Genomic DNA, 19,261 nt, shown 5'->3' on the forward strand with positions numbered 1-19,261 from the left:
CACGTATAGCAGGCTCTTCCTGACCTTGGCATGAGGTAGAGTCGGGGAACATGACTGTAAGAAGCAGGACTTATCTTCCCCAGGTCTGAGAATAAACACCGAAATCGAACATTTGCCGCACGGTGTTATTTGCAGCTCATTGATGAAGGCTTGGGGATCTTTCCCTCCCTCCTCTGCTCGGTGTTGATGAGGACAGCGCAAGGCTCACTCTGCACCCTCAGCTCCGGCCTTGGAGTGAGGGCGCCCCCCGAGGCGCATAGCCCGAACTGCAGAGGCAGCAAGAGCGCATGCGGGGCTCTGTGTGCGCGCGCGCGTCCAAACTTCCTGCTCAGTGGTGGATGGGCGAGAGCCGGGCGCGGAGAGCCAGCCGGAGAGGCGCTGCAGGGCTGGGGGAAGTGCGCGAGGAGGCGCTGCTGAGCAGCTGCAGGAACGGTGGCAGAGGGAGGGGTGAGTGAGCACAGGCTCTGCCCCATCAGCCGGCCGGAGACAGGGACACGCTCACTCCAGCATGCAGGCGCCCGGTGCCCATTGCTCCAGCTGCACAGATCGAACTTGCAGCGAACTGTCAACAGGCTGCACCCGGACTCAACAACTCCCGTGTGTCGTCTTCTAACCAGTGACACTTGCTGGAGAAAGGGGAGGGGAAGGAGCGGGGGAGTGGGGAGAAATAATAAAGCCTCAGGTGACTGGAATACACCCCCTCTTTTATTATTGACGGAAAGGCTGGCGAGCGCCGGGAGAGGAGACAGGAACGCGCCTCCTCCCTCCCCCAAAGCACCCCCCGACTGAAATGGTAAATGGGAATCGGATGGAGGGAAGATAATCAATCAAGTGAAAAAGTTGCTGCGGGGCAGCCTCCGGAACCGCTGCCTTTCCAAGTTTGTCATCATTCTGTGGATTTGTTTGAACAAGAATCTCGTGCCGTTTGGAAGGAGACTTCGGTGCTTTTAAATATTTTGTGTGTTGCCAAAGAGGGAGCGGAGGAACATACTGTGGAAATGTCTGCGAGCATCACTGAGCCTGCATTTGAGATGATGCTGAAGTGCTTGAAGGAATGGTGTTGAGTGAAGTCTACCAGTTCAGACGCTGCTGCTGCCCCTGCACACGGTCACCTCGGCCGGGCGGCGATCAGAGATTTTCTTTTTGCTCCCGGGCAGTCGTAAAATAAAAAAAACCTGTATATTGCACATCGCAGTGTTTTCACCTGAGTGTAGAAAGAGGGGGAATTATGCAGCCGAGCGTGTACAGAGCAAGAGCCGAGATGCAGAAAGGGAGACAGCAGCCTGTGGCTGTGGAAGTGTTTCTGCGGGGGGGCGCTCCCTGGGGATTCACGCTGAAAGGTGGTCTTGAACATGGGGAGCCGCTGATCATCTCCAAGGTAAGGATATCTCTCTCACACACATACACACACCGGAAAGAAAACAAAATAACCCATTCCGTCTTTAATGCAACACCAGCTACGTAGATCCAGCATTTGGGAAGCTGATAACAAACAGTCGTCCTTGGCTTGTGCTCTAAATTGTATGGAAGCAAATGGGTTTTTAAAATGCTCGTTTTCCGTCTTGAAATCGGTGCAGAATGTGATGGAGAATAGCGCCCACGTTGCTGTCCCCTCTCACCCTGTCTTTGAGGAGAGAGCACCGAGTAAGTTAGATGGCTGGGTGAAGGCGTGCGTCTTTCCAGGGGGATAAAGGGAGATGGAAGTTCTGCACTGAAATAGTAAGTGCAAGGGACCCGGTTTCCACAACAACCCACTCCATTAATGGCAAACATGCCGTGAGTGTATGTGTGTGTGTGTGTGAGAGATGCCACTGGGAGCTGCATCACTTGGACGCACTCGCATACCAGCACATCGCGGAACCTCTGCTTTGGGGTCACTTTCCAGGTCAGATTATGGAATTACAGAAACAACACCATGATTTAAATAACAATATTACTGGATGATACCGTTTTGCCGACCCGTTGTATAGAGCGTTGGAGAGCAATCGTCAACAGATAGGTTCCATCTTCAGCTAATCGATGGATTATTAATCTGCTGGCACAGTGAGTGGAGGAGTGGAACACATTCAGGATTTCCACCGTGGCAGCCAGTTGCATTTTGGCCAGAAACACGGAAACTAGGTGAACAGTGAAGTTTAGGTGCTAAACTGTTTGGGAGAGAGTAGGATTTGGAGACCCTGACCTTCCTGGATGATGCTGAAGCTCCAGAGTGGTTTGGTCAGAGCAGTGCAAAGAGCTTTATCTTGTGTGCCTATATAAAGTGTGTGTCTGGAAAACTAAGATTACTATTTCACTGTCATTATGTAACTCAGGACATTTGGATGAATTGGGGAAACAATTTTATAACAGCTGCAAACCCCCATGGAATCCCTACCATGCAGAAGGAGGACATTCGGCCCATCATGTCTGCACCGACCATCTGAAAGAGCATCCTACCTAGCCCCCCCCCCCCACCCCCCCCCCCCATCCCCAACATGACCTAACCTGCGCAACCCTGGACACTCGGGGGCAATTTAGCATGGCCAATCCACCTAACCTGCACATCTTTGGACTGCGGGAGGAAGCTGGAGCACCCAGAGGAAACCCACACAGACACTGGGAGAAAGTGTAAACTCCACACAGACCGTTACCCAAGGTCGTAATGGAACCCGGGTTCCTGACGCTGTGAGACAGCAGTGCTAACCACTGCCACCATGTCGCCCATCTCTTCCCCTAACACCAAGTAGCTACTCCAGGTTGAATGCCCATTGGCTGGACAAACCTAAAGTACACCCACTCCAGTAACCAAGGGTGGTACATGAATTCTATCTCATTATGTATTAGCAGCTTTCAGAAAGCAGAAACAGCTTTTGAGCAAAGCTGGATAATGAGTGAATAATGCTGATACTCATGAATAACCCACACTCATGAAAATTAAGTTGGAGATTCAACTTGTTGAGCCTGTGTTTCTATCTGCTGTTTAGCTTTAGTGCAGTGGTAGTTTTTTAAAATATACAATCTGGCACTGCTATACATAGGAAAACAAAGACTAATCATTCAGCGCATTAGAAGGTTGTGCCGCCCTTACACTCTTCTATTGTTTCTCAGTGTGGTGTTGTGAGCTAATTGCAATGTGGTAGCTTGCTTTAGGAGACCTACCAGACTGAAAGGTTGCTGATGTGTGAAGATCAATGTACCCAAGCACTGGATGGAGAATTAATTATTTTGTTTCACAAATTTAGAGTACCCAATTCATTTTTCCATTTAAAGGGCAATTTAGCATGGCCTATCCACCTACTCTGCACATTTTCTTTGAATTGTGGGGCGAAACTCACACAAACACCGAGAGAATGTGCCAACTCCACATGGACAGTGACCCAGGGCCAGGATCGAACCTGGAACCTCGGCGCCGTGAGGCTACAGTGCTAACCACCACCACCGCGCTGCTGTAGGAGAATTAATTCTGAATATTATAACAGCCTTGTTTAGTAATCATTTCAAACTGTTACAAAGTAACAGTAATTTCGAGTTGCTGCATTGGAAAACTTTGGCTTGTTGACTGACCATGACACCACCTATGGCTGCTTGGGTATAAATGATTAATAGTGCAACCTTGGGAAGCATGGTGGTTAGCACTGCTGCCTCACAGCACCAAGGACTGGGTTCAATCCTGGCCCCGGGTCACTGTCCGTGTGGAGTTTGCACACTCTCCCCATGTCTGCGCGGGCCTCACCCTCACAACCCAAAAAGATGTGCATGTTAGGTGAATTGGCCATGCTAATTATTTGAAAAAATAATTGGGTACTCTAAATTTTTTTATTTTTTTAAATAATAGTGCAACCTCCTTGGTTGTACCAAAACTTTTTTCAATTACATCACTGAACAATTCAAAGCCTAAGAAGAGGAAAATAGCAGAAGAAAAATGGCCAGTATGCACTATGAACTGACAGCTATGAAATAGTGTAAGCTGGAAGCATGTGAAGATTTAATTGTCGGGTTCTGTTTCCATATTGCTGTTGCCATTATTTTGGCTAAAAAAATCTGTTGGCCCTCGGATTTTTAGTTTAAAAAAAATAAATTTAAAGTACCCAATTCCTTTTTTTTTTCCAATTAAGGGGCAATTTAGCGTGGCCAGTCCACCTACCCTGCACATCTTTGGGTTGTGGAAGTGAGACCCTCGCAGACACGGTGAGGATGCACAAACTCCACACGGAAAGTGACCCAGGACTGAGATCGAACCTGGTCCTTGGCACCGTGAGGCAGCAGTGCTAACCATTTTGCTGCCCCAACCCTTGGTCAACAGTTTTCTACCTTTTGAATCTTTGTCTTCTACGACACTTCCTTGTGTTGCTGTATGCTTAAAGGTGTAGTGATACTCGATTGTGGGATGGCAGACACCTAGGTGGAACCTCAAGAGGAGAGGAAAATAACTAAAAGGGGTGAAAACAAAAAAAAAAAGAGAGTGATTGGTGAAATAATTACTTTGCCAAAAACATTGAATACTGGGAAAAGTACTGCATATTTCAAAACTTTCAACTGGGTATTGGTGTACTGTCATATTTCAGGGTTTTCAAATTCATGGGAACTGTTCCAAATTAAAATGTAGACTACTTCAAAAAGTATTATTTGAATGCTTGTATCATTTTCCATTTCTTATTAATATCTTCTCTTGATAATTTTCTTTCAACATAAGCAACAATTTATAACTGAAAACTCCGGTGCAGGCCATACGCCTGGAGTTCCGTGTGTTATTTGGTCTCTATATCTAAGGAAGGATACACATTGGAGGCAGCTTTGTGAATGTTCACTAGATTTTCCGCCTTATGATGAGCGGATGAGTAAACTGGGCCAATAATCTCTGGAGTGTAGAAAAATGGGAGATAAACTCATTGAAGCATATTCTGATGGGGGCTTGATAGGGTAGACACTAGATTCCCCTTGCTTTGGGAATCTAGAACACTAGGGTACTGTCCCTCGAGGCTAATTAGAACTGAAATGAAGAGAAATTTCTTCACTCAGTGTTGCAAATCTTTAGAATTGACTCCCCCAAAGAGTTGTGGGTATTTCATTGTTGAATATATTTAAGGTTGAGGTAAGTTGTTTGGTGTCTCAGGGAATCAAAGGATCTGTCTGGGGAAAGTGGAGTTGAGGCAGAAGATCAACCATGATCGCATTGAATGACAGAGACACGGTCAAGGGACCAGATAGTCCTACTTCTTAGGTTCTTACAATACAGGCTTCGTTGCTCCTCGCTTAGGCAGAGGAAAATCAAGATTGCAAGTAGTGACTACTGTTGAAAATTTATGTGTGTAAAATATGCTGATGTCAAGGAAAGGTCGCTTGTGATTTCCCCTGCAGTCAGAAAATCTGCTCCATTTACTGTTGTGGCTTACGATGAGGAATAATCACTTGGTACTGGAGGGTGGCAAGGAATGCTGGCGAATTGTTCCGCCAAAGAATCAGTGCCGCATTGGCAGGGAGGAGGGCAAGTCGATGAGAAGAAAAAAATACATTACCTTTGAATTCTTGGGAAATCTTTCTTTCTTGCTTCTTTCTGCTTCCTTAATCTCATTTCTTTGATTCATTTGAGCATTTCTGGAATTATAAAGCATGAAAGCAAATTTTAAGTAGTGAATGGACATCATCAGAACCTTGGTGTTTAACTGCTTCATTAAACTGGTTGGTTTACTTAAAATAACAATAGAACAAATATTTGTGCAAGCAATGTCCTAAGCAGAATACTAAAATGGTAACAAAGATAGTCATGTGCAATCTTAAGGTGCATGGCATTTATTGGCATTATAATTGCTTTTGGTATTTGGTTCGCAGGAAACAAAACAGTTCTGAATTGCTACATGGGTTTGGGGGAGAAGGAGAAACCCAAATTAGTACATTGGGTCAGCCTACATCCTGCATTCAGCTGCAACCCTGCTTCCTGATCCCTTGAGCTGCATTATGGAATATTTACTGCATTTGCATCTCTTTATGGTACAAAACTTTTGTCTTCCAAGGGCTGTGAACAAAATGTTTTCCAATTTAGTCTGGAATTTATCTAAAAAGCACTTCAGCTATGCTTTGAGGTTACTTCCTTTTTTATAAAAGCGATGCTTTGTTGCACAGATTCAGGTGAGTGAACTGGGAACTGTATTTTACATACATAGATTACATAGAACATACAGTGCAGAAGGAGGCCATTCGGCCCATCGAGTCTGCACCGACCCACATTAATCCCTCACTTCCACCCTATCCCCGCAACCCAATAACCCCTCCCAACCCTTGTGGACACTACGGGCAATTTTTAGCATGGCCAATCCACCTAACCTGCACGTCTTTGGACTGTGGGAGGAAACCGGAGCACCCGGAGGAAACCCACGCAGACACGGGGAGAACGTGCAGACTCCGCACAGACAGTGACCCAGCGGGGAATCGAACCTGGGACCCTGGCGCTGTGAAGCCACAGTGCTATCCACTTGTGCTACCGTGCTGCCCCCGATTACTTTAGATTTGATTTCTAAAACTCTGTTTGAAGTCAGCATTTAAAAACTGGTATTTGTTCATTCTGAGCACAGGGAACCACACTACGTTTGTGCTTAGAGCCTGGTGCAGGGTGACATGGTGAATTTTACATACATAAACTGGACCTGAAAAGCTCTGTGATGAACAATACTGAGCCAAAAAAAGAGTCTGTCTTCTTTTAGCGGGTTTGTGAAATGTGACCTTTAAAGCAGTCTTTTTCATAATAACCTACAAATTTACAACTTTTGGATATTGTCTGAAGTCAGTTGTCCATGCCAATGAGCCCATTTTTTATTTGCTCAGTGAAAAACTTTTCTTAAACTGAGAAAAAGAAGAAAACAGGGGGCTTCCAGCCAAACTGATATCAAGGTCCATGTTTAAGAAGCCGTCTCATAGAAGCTGGGAAGTGAACATGTGGAATGTAGCTGCAACTTTGGCTGTGTTCCAGGATTGGCAGAGGAATGCCAAAAACATGTGCAGCTTTGTCAGCCTGGTTTGTTTAAACTGTAAAAGGGACATCACTTTTAAAGAACAATTCCAGACTTCCTAGTCTGCCTGTTATACAGTAAGTCTTTTTATTTTCAAATCACTTATTTAAAAATATTCAATTAAGTTGGCTTTCAGTGTGGAAAATCAAAAAGGAAATGGTGCGTTAACCCATTTGTCAAGTAACTGCAAGATTAAAAGACTTTGCCTTGTAGTTCAGGTTTGTATTAATGGTTGTATTGTGGCTGGCTTGGCAAAGGGTTTGCATTTTTAAAGTTCATATTGGCATTGTACAAATAGTAAAATAACATTTGGTTTTCCTGGTAAGTAGCATTAAAACTTCCAGATGGGAGATGTTGGATGAAGTACAATGTAGCAGCCGACCCTATAATTTAATCTTTATATTTTTCATACTGATTTCTAAATGATTAGACGTAATTGGATCATTTTGTTTACCAGGTGTTTTATCAAATAACTTTTTTTCACATTGCAGTAGCTCACAACCTTTAATGCGAACACACTGAATTATGTGATGGATAGCTTGGCCTCTGAATTATCGCCACTACTGCATACAATCATTTTATTTTTGTCATAAAAATTTTCGGTGAGTTTTCGCATTTATCAAGATCTGAATAATCAGTGCTCTGAACTGACCGTTATTGCCCTCTTTGCATCAAACGTTGTCAAGTAGAGCAGCATGCCAGGTGCAAAGTATGATCAAATACACTGACATCTTTCTGTTTTATAGAAATAATTTAATAATGGGAAACAGCATGGGGCTGGGTATTTACTCATTGTGCCGTGAGAACCCTTTTACAATCTGCGTTAATGTAATGCATATTTAAAATGTATATGAAAATCAAAATTATTTAATCTGTTTAACTTGATTATATTAGGAAGATCAAGTGGGCTGCAAATTGTACCTTGGTGATATCAAATTTCATCTTGAACCTTTTCACTAAAGAATGTAGTCCTGATTTCACTTATCTATTTTCAGAACTGCAGTTCCTCATCCCTGGAACTATTCTCGTGACTATTTTCTGCGCCATAGAATTCCTACATTGCAGAAGGAGGCCATTCAGCCCATTGAGTCTGCACCGATCCTCTGAAAGTGCACCCTACCTAGGCCCACTCCCCCACCCTATCCCCATAATCCTGTAACCCCATCTAACCTGCACACTCAGGGGCATTTTTTTTAGCATGGCCAATCCATCTAACCTGCACCCTCTCTAAAGTCATCGTATCCTTCCTAAAGTACGCTGCCCAGAACAAAACGCAGTACTCTCGCTGCGACTGAACTAGTGACTTATACAAGTTGAATGCAATCTCCTTGTTCTTATACTTTATGCCCCAATTAATAAAGCCCAGGATACCATGTGATTTATTAACTGCTCTCTCAATCTGTCTTTGAAAAAGTCAAATGTCCCACCAGTTTGTCTTCCGTCAGTCAAAACAGTACAAAATTCATTTTGAAGGTGGGCAAACTACTGTATTTTGACATTACTGAAAGAGTTTGTATTGCATGGGGTTGCAAAGCAGAATGTTTTATCTTCCCCAGTCTGCAGGTGGACCTATTGTTTGTCAGAGAGAGCAGATGCATGAATCTCTTAGAAAGTTGATGTACTGAATGTGCCATTTAAGTTTACATTCCAATAAAAGCGGCACGGTGACACAGTGATTAGCACTGCTGCCTCACAATTCCAGGTCCCAGGTTCAATTCCGGCCTCGGGTCACTGTCTGTGCGGAGTCTGCACGTTCTCCCCATGTCTGCGGGGTTTCCTCTGGGTGCTCTGGTTTCCTCCCACAGTCCAAAGATTTGCAGGTTAGGTGGATTTGCCATGCTAAATTGCCCCTTAGTGTCCAAAAGGTTAGGTGGGGTTACTGAGTTACGGGGTAAGGTGGAAGCCTTAAGGTGGGTAGGGTGCTCTTCCAGGGGCCGGTGCAGACACGATGGGCCAAATGACCTCCTTCTGCACTGTAAATTCTGTGTTTCTATGAAAAGCAAAATACTGCCAATGCTGGAAATCTTAAAAATAAAATAAAATGCTGGAAGTACTCAACAGGTCTGGCAGCATTAACAGAGTTAATGTTTTTGAGTCAAATATGACTTCTGAAGAACAGTCATACTTGATTTGAAACTTTAACTTTGTTTCTCTCTTCATGGATGCTGCCAGACTTGCTGAGTATTTCCAATATTCCCTTTATATTTAAGTTTACACTCCATGTTGGTTTAAAGGTTTAAAAAGGGGCTCCTCCCACAAAAGAGGGTTTCCTCCCACAAGTCCTGAAAGACGCGCTGCTAGATAATTTGGACAATCTGAATTCTCCCTCTGTATCCGAACAGGCGCCGGAATGTGGCGACGAGGGGCTCCGGATCATTAGACAGTGTCTGACTCATGGCCACAGCTACACCCTCCACCTGGGTGGTCCCTGTATGCATCACGGACACTCCAATACATGGCCATGTGGGGTAGTTGGCGTCAGTATTCCGAGGACGACGGGGGGGTTGGGGGCGAACACCCACCCGGCCTCACCGTTGTACCGACCTTCGACCCCAGCGCCATTCGGTCCCCTTCACGACCCCTGAGGCACCGGACATAACACACAGGCATCTAGGTTTGGTGTAACAGTGACTTTAATCGTGACATTCACATACAAGAACTAAGCTGTGCCCTGCACCCGTGTCAACTTACTACGTGTCTAACTTCTTTGCCTTACCGGCTCTACCACTACGCCTTGGTGTTTCCCCAGACAGTACAGCAGGAGTGGAGGCGGACTGCTGAGACTCCTGCCCTGCGACTTGGCTCCCCGTCGGCGTGCGTTTCCTGGGGCGGCCCGGCTTGGATGGGCCAGGCTGCTTGGCGGGCGTGCTGGATGTCATGGTGCCACCCTGTTCTGCCCGCTGCCCACCAGATACACCAGGGACGGAACGGGGGAGTCAGAGTGTTCTGGTACCTCCCTTGCAGGAGTCACCGGGAGGGGCCCTAGAACGTCCTCCTCCCTCGGGGAGCCCGGTGGCCCCCGGGCCTCACTATGGGACCGTGGTGTGAGTAGAGACAAGCACCATGGCACCACCGACACCTGGCGCTGCCAGTCCTGGAGGCCCGCTGTGGCATCGACCAGGGTCTGAACGTTCGCAGCGATGGAGCTCCGGGAGTGCGCCATCCCTGTCAGGGACTGTGCAACCTCCCTCTGGGCTTGTGTGACGCCATCCAGCATGTGGGCAAGGCCGCCTATGCTCTCAGCAATGGCCTGCTGAGACTGGGCCAGACCCCGGAGCGCGGCGGCAATGTCCAGTTGGCTCTGGCACATGGCTGCCTGTGAGTGGGCAGCCCTGTCCTAGGCCAGGGATGACATGTGCACATCAAGCCCCACGCCTTGCAGAACCTGACCCATGGCCAAAACCGTTGCCCCCATTGCCTCCACCGCGGACGCCACCCGTGCGGTGTCGGCCTGGGTGGCAGCCATGACCGGCACCACTCCCTGCTCCTGTACGCGGATGGACTCCTCCAACTGCGTCTGCAGATGCTGGAGGGCGGCCGTCATCCCGTTGTCCACTCCCTGGGTTTCCAAAGGCATCGGGTCTGTGGGTGGGTCTGGTAAGTCCAGGAACCCGGGAACCGTCTGGGCGGCAGCTGGGTGCTGGGGCTGGGCTGCCCTCCGACCATCCAGCCCCTCGGCTGCTCCTACCTCCACCTGCTGCTGCTGTATTGGCTGTGTGGTGCGCACCAGTCAGTGACCCCGAAGCCTCATCACTAATGTGCCCAACCGAGATGAGGGTATCTGCGATGGTGGAGGGTGTGGGTGACAGCAGTGACGCAAGGTCCATGTCCTCATCGGACCCCAGGTTTGGGGTCTCCTGGGTCGAGCCTTGGACCGATGGACATTGTCTCTGGCCCATGTGAGGGGCCGTGTCCAGGCTGTCCAACATCTGTTTGGCTGTCCTCTGTGCGTCACTGTCTAGAGTCCCCGTCCTCTGTCCATCACTGTCCTGGCTCTCCGTCCTCTCTTCGTCCATTTCATGGCCATCAGTGTCCTGACTGTCCGTCCTCTGTTAGTCACTGTCGTTCGTGTCGGCCCTCTGTGCATCCGTTTCCTGTGCCCTGACTTCGGACGAGGGCCCTCCTGTCCGTCTTCCTTCCTCTCCCTGGCGTGCGTCCCTGAGGGCGGATGGACGTGGAGATGGACGGCGGTGGCTTGTCTGAGGCACACCGGGACGATCGTCGGCTGGCCCTGGAATACACAATAAAGCATGTATCGTTAGACACGCGGAGCCGGGTGGAGGGGGCAGTGTGAGGAGGTGGAGTGTGAGGGGGGGTTAGGGGGCAGTGTGAGGTGGTGCAGTGTGAGGGGAGGGGGGGTTAGGGGGCAGTGCGAGGTGTTGCAGTGTGAGGGGAGGGGGGAGGTGAGGGGCTGAGGGAGTGTAGCCAGGCAGGGGAGTCTCACTTGGTGCTGCGCCTCCGATCTGGCATGGCGCTACCTCTCGGGTGGCGGCTCCCCCAGCGAGGTCTCGAGCCCTCTGCTCATGGACGGTGAGAGGGTGCAGAACAGGTGATCCCCCTCCGGCTCTTGTACGCTTACGATGGTTGTGGTCTGTCTTATCCTGCAGGAGGGGGAAAAGCATCAGAGTTAGGCAGTCAGCAGCAAGACACGCAGATGTTGGCAACATTATGACTTGGGGGGGGGGGGTGGCACTGGGCACGACGCCAAGGTGGCTCGCAAGGGGGGGTGCCCATATGGGTTGAGTGGAATGTGGTGCCCCCCCCTCCTGCGTGGGGAGGGGGGGCGCGCGACACGTGGAGGGGGAGGGAGGGGTGGGGTGTGGCCCGGGGAAACTCTCTGGGTACTTACCCTGGCTGCCCTCATGAGGTCGTGGAGCTTCTTGCAGGGGTGGGGTCTGCCCCACAGCGCTAACGGCGAGGCCCACATTACGCCAGTTGCGCCTGACTGTGCTGGCGGGTGCCGGTGGCCACGTCTTGGGCACAGGATCGCCCTCCGCTCTTCCACTGTGTCCAACATTGTCTCCAGGTCATTGTCCCGGAACCTGGGAGCGGCACGGCGGGGCGCAGCCATCTCTGTGTCGGGGCCTGTGCGCGGATCGCGCACATAGAATGACGCGGCGCCCCGTCATCCGGGCGTCGCGCGACGATGGCGCGCTCTGGCGTCACGCCCACTGCGTTTCTCGTGGCTCCGCTGCTGGCCCCTTTTCGGGGCCTGAATCGATGCTGCCGGCAGCCCGTTTGCGCCGTCGTGAATCGCGACGGCGTTCACGACGGCGCGGACACTCTGACTCGCCATCGGAGAATCCTGCCCCCAATGTCTGCAGTATTTTGCTTTTATTATGGTATTAAAATAAATTAGATGTGTGGCCAATCTCAAAGTGGACCTGCGGCATAGCATTGAAATGATTGGGTCCAGTGGCTTCAATCTTGCATGTGTCCAATGCTTCAATTTATATATAATTTTGAAAATATTTTCAGTGTGTAAAACCAGAACGGAAATCATTTAATTTGTGGGCCAATCTCGGACTTGTGAATTTTACAGATAATCTCACATCCACATCCTTATCCACAAATTGATGTATTTAATCACTGGCACTGCTACTTACAATAGTTCTGAGGGGTTTGGGGAGCAAACTACATTCTGTGTATAATCTGATGTGTTCCAGATTCATATTTAACTCGCTCTCAGAGCCCTGGGTGTGAATGTAAAGCATGAAGATAAATTGTTCACAGCTGTTTCTCCAATTATAGACAATCCCCTATGGTAGGTTTCTCAGCATGACAAAAAAGTGAGAATTCCTCTCATCACTATTTCAAATAATTGACATGGTTTCTTAAATCCCAAATTTTGAATGGTAAAACTAAAGCATAAATAACACATATTTTTTCAATGAAATACCATCAATTGCTTATGGATTCTTGCATTTTGCACACTTGTTGTGCAAGAATTGAATGTGGTTGTTGACAAATAACATCACATCTATGAGTAATTTGCCCCCAAAATATTAAATAGCTTTCATTTTCAAGAGCATCATAGCTAAGCCAATCCTATACTCAGCTGAGGTTCATAAGCAGTTGCAGGTAGGAGTCAGGAATGGAAATGCTGGCTGATCGTTTAAAAAATTCTTCCTTATCCAGTGTTGCTGAAGTTATTGGTCGTACCCCTAATGCTGCTGTAGCTAAGACCAGTTTAATCATAAACTGGGAAATTAAATCTGCGACCTTCGTCAGTAAGGAGCATTTGAGCAACTGAATCAGCATTTACACCTGTAGGTAGCAGATTTTAACACGGTGGAGATCTGGTTGGAAATTCGTACTTTTAGCATCTTCCATTTCTAATTCTCTCAAATTCTAATTTTGATAAGCAGCAGAATAATGGCCATTTATTTTTCTGGGATATTCACAGCTTTTGCATTGCTGTTACTGCAGATGATGGGAGAACCTCTGTGGAAACACATCCTCTGGTTTCCAAACTCCCCCTCCTGATATCTCTACAGGTGAGTTGTCGCTCTGTTTAACGTTCACAAAATGTTTATCTACTTCTACATTCTTCCTCTCAAAAGTTTTGACATCTTGTACAGAAGGCATGGAGGGGGACAAAAACAACAGCTTCTCCTTCAAAATATGATTGTGACATCTAGATACTTGTTCTAAAAAGTCTGTAGCAATAATATTGCTGCACATAACTCTTGTTACCGTTCCTCTATCTTTTCGTGCATTTCAGAATGGAGGGCAACATCAACTGTCCCTGTACCATTTGAGATTGGAAAAGACTCCATCCATAAAAGCATTCTTTATCTGTACAAGATGTGCTTTTAAGTATTTTCATCAATTGCTTATCAATTTCAGCAGCAGTTAGTGGTTAGCACTGTTGCTTCACAGCGCCAGAGACCTAGGTTCGATTCCTGACTTTGGTCACTGTCTGTGCGGAGTCTGCACGTTCCCCCTGTGTCTGTGGGTTTCCTCCGGCTGCTCCGGTTTCCTCCCACAAGTCCCGAAAGAGATGCTTGTTAGGTGAATTGGACATTCTGAATTCTCCCTCCATGTACCTAAAAAGGCGCCGGCATGTGGCGACTAGAGGATTTTCACAGTAACTTCATTGCAATGTTAATGCAAGCCTACTTGTGACACTAATAAAGATTATTATTATAACCTTTTTTTCTTCCAATATGGATAAAATATTGTTGAACCTTTGCATGTGGGAGAAACCAATCAACTGTGCACAGATTTTTCACACTCTTCCTCTTGCATTATGGTGCCAGTGACGTCTGTCACATTATAGTGTTAATGATCTCAGGACAATGACCCTGAACTGTAAGTCTTCCAAAGGCATCCCATCCTGGGTCTACACCTGCTGTATTCCTTTCACCCTCTTCACTTGGAGTACTAATGTCATTGCCATGCACTTCAGTTTGAAAGCTAAGCTTTATATTAGTAGCGTTGGAACAGAAGTTATTGAGATTGCAACTGCTAATTCTGGTTCACTTTCAACACCAAATAATTTAAAGAATTTCCTCTTAATTATTTCAAATATTCTATTCTGGTTTCCCAGCATTAGAATCCCAAGGAAATATTTTGGGCATTTTATAAGATTCATTTGATTATTTCTGTTCTGCTTTGAGAGATACTGGCAGCTGCCAGCCTCGTTGGATCATCTTTAATGTAAAAATTGATTCAGAGTAACATTGACCAAAGAATGCAGCATGTGAGTGATTTTTGTGCCGATTGGAGAACTGTGCTTTTGTACATCTCATTAAAACATTTGACACTGTCAGCAGGGCAGGACTGTCGAGATTTGGGAGATTTGACTGTCCACCAATGCTCCTCCTTCACATCCACTCCTTTCATGACAACGTGCACTCTGTTCTGACCATATGCGCAGGGGTGAAATGAATCCCTAGTCTCTCTCCAGATCTGACAGTAACAGGGTTTTCTTCTGAACTGAGAGAGAATGTGCTTTGCCAATTCTGCAGGTGTCCCATTATTTACGCTTTCAGATTGTAAAGAATTAATCAAACAGCAGGCCTGGCATGAGATGGCATGGTGGTTAGCACAGCTGCCTCACAGCGCCAGGGACCGGCTTCGATTCCATCTTTGGGTGATTGTCTGTGTGGAGTTTGCACGTTGTCCCCTTGTCTACATGGATTTCCTCAGGGTGCTCCGGCTTCCTGCTACAGTCCAAAGATGTGCAGGTTAGGTGGATTGGCCGTGCTAAATTGCCCTTTAGTGTCCAAAGATGTGCAGACTAGGTGAAGTTGAGGGCATAGGGCAGGAAGGGGAATGGGATGAGCCTGGGTAGGGTGGTCTTGGTACAGTCAGTGCAGACCACCTTTTATTCCCAAAAGATCTTGGTTTGCAGGATGGTGACTTTGCAAAACTGGGCACAATACTTCCAAGAGAAAGGGAGCAAGAAGGTTGAGCAGCCTGTTTCAGTCCAGCTTTGACTTGATCTCTCTCCTGCTTGGAAAATAGTCCCTTGAAGTACCCTATTGGCTGTACATTCCAGAGTAATGCTAGTAATCCATGTCTACTACAGTCATTGTTTTGGAACAGATAATTGCATTTTGATTCTCGGAAACATTTGCAAAGTTTCAGGATAATGTAAAGCCAACATGAGATGGGGTCTTTCACAATCTCCGGGGGTCGAGTGTCTTTTTTTCCATCGCACTTGGTGAAATGCATGCTCTATATTGTAGCCATCCCGGCAGTCCCCATTGTTTTTGAAGGGTTCAGTTTTTTTCAATTCCGCCAGTAAAAGACAATGAGAAGTGGTATCTTTTTTCAAAATAGGAATATCCTCTTAACAACTGTACTGTACAGTTTAATGTCACCAATTTCAGGGTGAAGAATAGAGTGAAATAGATCTGAATCCTAGCCCTTATTTTGTTTCAAAGCTTCTTCTCCATGCTCCTGACCTTTGCTTGCCATGCCAATACGAAAGGGGTTGACATGCATACTGGGTCAAACTCTACAATCTGTCCAGACTGAAAGTGAAGACAAAATATAGCACACCTTGACCAGAAAGCATTTCAACACTGATGAAGCCACACGATTTTCTCTCGCATGCCAGTGATTTTCTCTCCCTTACTATAGCTGTGAAAAAAACCTAGTTTATGGGACAGGGTGTCACATCTCTTCTTTTTCATTTTTTATAAATTTAGAGTACCCAATTCATTTTTTCCAATTAAGGGGTAATTTTGCGTGGCCAATCCACCTAGCCTGCACATCTTTGGGTTGTGGGGGCAAAACCCACACAAACACTGGGAGAATGTGTAAACTCCACACAGACAGTAACCCAGAGCCGGGATCGAACCTGGGACCTCGGCGTCTTGAGGCAGCAGGGTTAGGGTTAAAACCCACTGTGCTAGGGTGTCACATCTCTGCCCTTGACCACACTAAATAACACCCTGCTGGCAGTGGTTAGCAAATTCTGCTACCCCGAATCCACGGTGACAGACAATCTGCCTCTTGGTGCAGAGCATGTTACGTGTGTAGGGGAAAAAGTTACACCTTTTGGCTGACTCAGAAGTACGTATAGCATAACATCATATTGACTCGTCAGACCACAGTGCTCGTTTATGAGGGCTTTGTTCTCGGCATCTTGTGTGGCTGTGAAACATGGAGAAAGGAAACCCAAGGACTTTAATCCTCACTTTTTGTGGCAGTCCTCTCAAAGGCAAAGCTCCCAAGTATGTTGGCACTCATCGAGCAGAGGTGGGGTCATTGGCTCAGGCTCATTTTCAGGATGGAAGATGGTTACGTACCGAAGGATTTTCTGTAGAACGAGGGAGTGGAGCCAGACAACTGGTAGGAAACCTAAAGTTCTGTTTCAAGGGTATTTTCAGGCATGACCTGATGACCGTAAACATTAACTATTGCATCTGGCAGGCCCTAGCTGATGGCAGAAGAAAATGTACAATATCTCCTGTGGGTTGGCACGCACCACCATGAAGATCAATAGCTTAAATGACTTGGTAACAAGTGTCAATGCTAAAAATAACAGCCCACAACTTAACCTGATAATGACTTCTCCTGTGGCACTTGTGGCAGAACCTGCTGTAGAAAGAGTCGTCTCTTCAGCCATCAGAAAAAGGGCATCATATGAAATTATCCCATTCCAGCAGATTTGACTTACTGCATGCCCATCACTGATAGAAGGATGCCGTAAGCAATGAAGGGAGAGAACTGTGGTTATGGTAGAACATTGTTTTTGTCATTGTGGAGACAGTAGCTATATAGAGGGAAGAAGAAATGATGGAGTTAAGAAGACCAATGTTCCTCAAAGCCTATTATATGTGTTAGAGTGAAGGGAAGCAATGGAGCAGATCGAGAAAATTCTGGAAAGAAGGGATTGCAAACCTGAAAATGTGATTCATTTTAGAACCAATGATGTAAGGAAGAACAGAATAAATGTATAGAAAAGGACATGTGGCAATGTTGATAGATTAAAAAGCAGGACCTCAATTGTAATAAACCGAGGCTTACTTTCTTTCCATGAGCTGGTCTAGTTGGGGAGAAGCAGATTTAACTGAAACCAAGTTTTGATATGTGGGGTGCTGAGAGCAGCTTTCAGAATTTATTTTAGAGAAATGGAATGAAGTTTGGGCTGGGAGAAGTTCTGATATATGGGATGCTTTCATCTAGACTGGCCCAGTTCCAACGTAATTGTAGAGTATTCAGAGCAGTGGTGAAGATTTCAACCTTGAGGCAATGGGGGGTTGCGGTCACACCTCAGTGATCCAGTGTAAACTAGCAGCGTTACAAAACAGCGAGTGGAACTCCACAGTGCAGGAAACGGGACTAGTGTGGCCTCGGCGGGACGTTCCCCGCTAAGGCCCCAGAGTGCAACAAAGTCCCGATAGATAGTGGTGATCGGGAAACGCACTCATCACAGGTCTTTTGTAATTTGGTTAGATCGCACACAATACAGGGCGGCACGGTAGCACAGTGGTTAGCACAGTTGCTTCACCGCTCCAGGGTCCCAAGTTCAATTCCCGGTTTGGGTCACGGTCTGTGTGGAGTCTGCACATTCTCCCCATGTCTGCGTGGGTTTCCTCCGGGTGCCCTGGTTTCCTCCCACAATCCAAAGATGTGCAGGTGAGGTGGATTGGCCATGCTAAATTGCCTTTAGTGTCCAAAAAGGTTGTGTGGGGTTACAGTGTAGGGTGGATGTGTGGGTTGCTCTTTCCAGGTGCCGGTGCAGACTCGATGGGTCGAATGGCCTCCTTCGTCACTGTAGATTCTATGATATTGTAGTCTTGATGAAGGTCATTTGGGGTAAGTATATTAGCCACATTTTGTTGGGTGTACTTTCAGGAGACACAGAAGAAAAAGATAGTGGCAATATTATTAATTAATGATTATAGAATCTTGCATTTATAGTGAGCCTTGAAGGTAGAAAATATTTTGAAGCTCACCAAGGAAAACATTGAGATGTGAACAGTCTGCCTCTACCTCCAAGGCATCATGAAGGCCACTTCATAGGAGTGTGCATAAGCCATGGGCACCGTCTCGCCTAGAGCTCTCATGGATTCACCATGGTCACACTTTTCACATTGTATATAGCACATTTGAACAATTCAAGAATATGTTTTCTGACACTTGTACATGGCCCAGTGTATGTTTTTACACAATAGAGCTCAAAATGAATGGTAACATGATGGTGGTTCTTCATAATAATGAGGGTCACTTGCTGAGTTCCATCGCAAGATGCTGCCAACAGAACCATGGTTGTTGGTTGATTTGTGATGCCTGGAGGGCCTCTACCTTCTTTGCTGTATCACCATCCAAGCTTGACTGTAAGGAAGTGCTGGGTGCAAGGTATTCATCAGCACTATAATGATACACATTGGCCTGGGTGTAGGCATTGCAGTTCAAGAGGCCATGTGTCATCCATAATATAGGTCATTTGCTGTGTCCACTAATTTGGCTGTATTTGCATTCCAAGTGTCACAGGAGGTACTTTGTGCAGTACACAGAGGTATATGGAAGGGGGAATGTTGCATTTGACCCCCACATCAAAAATGGGACAATTAGCTGGAATGGATGGTGTGCAGGTTCTTTCAAAGAGCTGTTGTTGGTCAGTTATGGGCTCCTTGTTTGTGAATGTAAAACATTCTGTCATGAGGTGTGAGCATTGCTGGCAAGGCCAGCATTTGTTGCCCCGTCCTTTTGGCCTTGAACTGAGTAGCTTGTTAGGGCAATTGAGAGTCAGACACATTGCTGTGGGTCTCGAGTCACATGTATGCCAAAACAGGTAAGGATCACAGATTCGAAAG

The 19,261-nt window shown here is 46.7% G+C and overlaps 1 protein-coding gene across 1 annotated transcript in view; it reads left to right on the forward strand.

Annotated features, from left to right (window-relative positions):
• Positions 1–392: 392 nt before the first annotated feature.
• Positions 393–19,261, forward strand: part of shroom3 (shroom family member 3) — a 646,833-nt gene continuing 627,964 nt past the window's right edge. The window contains exon 1 of the mRNA XM_072496330.1: positions 393–1,378. Coding sequence (XP_072352431.1) covers positions 1,229–1,378 — 150 coding nt within the window. The 5' untranslated portion in view covers positions 393–1,228. The remainder of the gene's footprint in view (positions 1,379–19,261) is intronic.

The sequence above is a fragment of the Scyliorhinus torazame genome, chromosome 3, assembly GCF_047496885.1.
Source record: "Scyliorhinus torazame isolate Kashiwa2021f chromosome 3, sScyTor2.1, whole genome shotgun sequence".
NCBI lineage: Eukaryota > Metazoa > Chordata > Chondrichthyes > Carcharhiniformes > Scyliorhinidae > Scyliorhinus > Scyliorhinus torazame.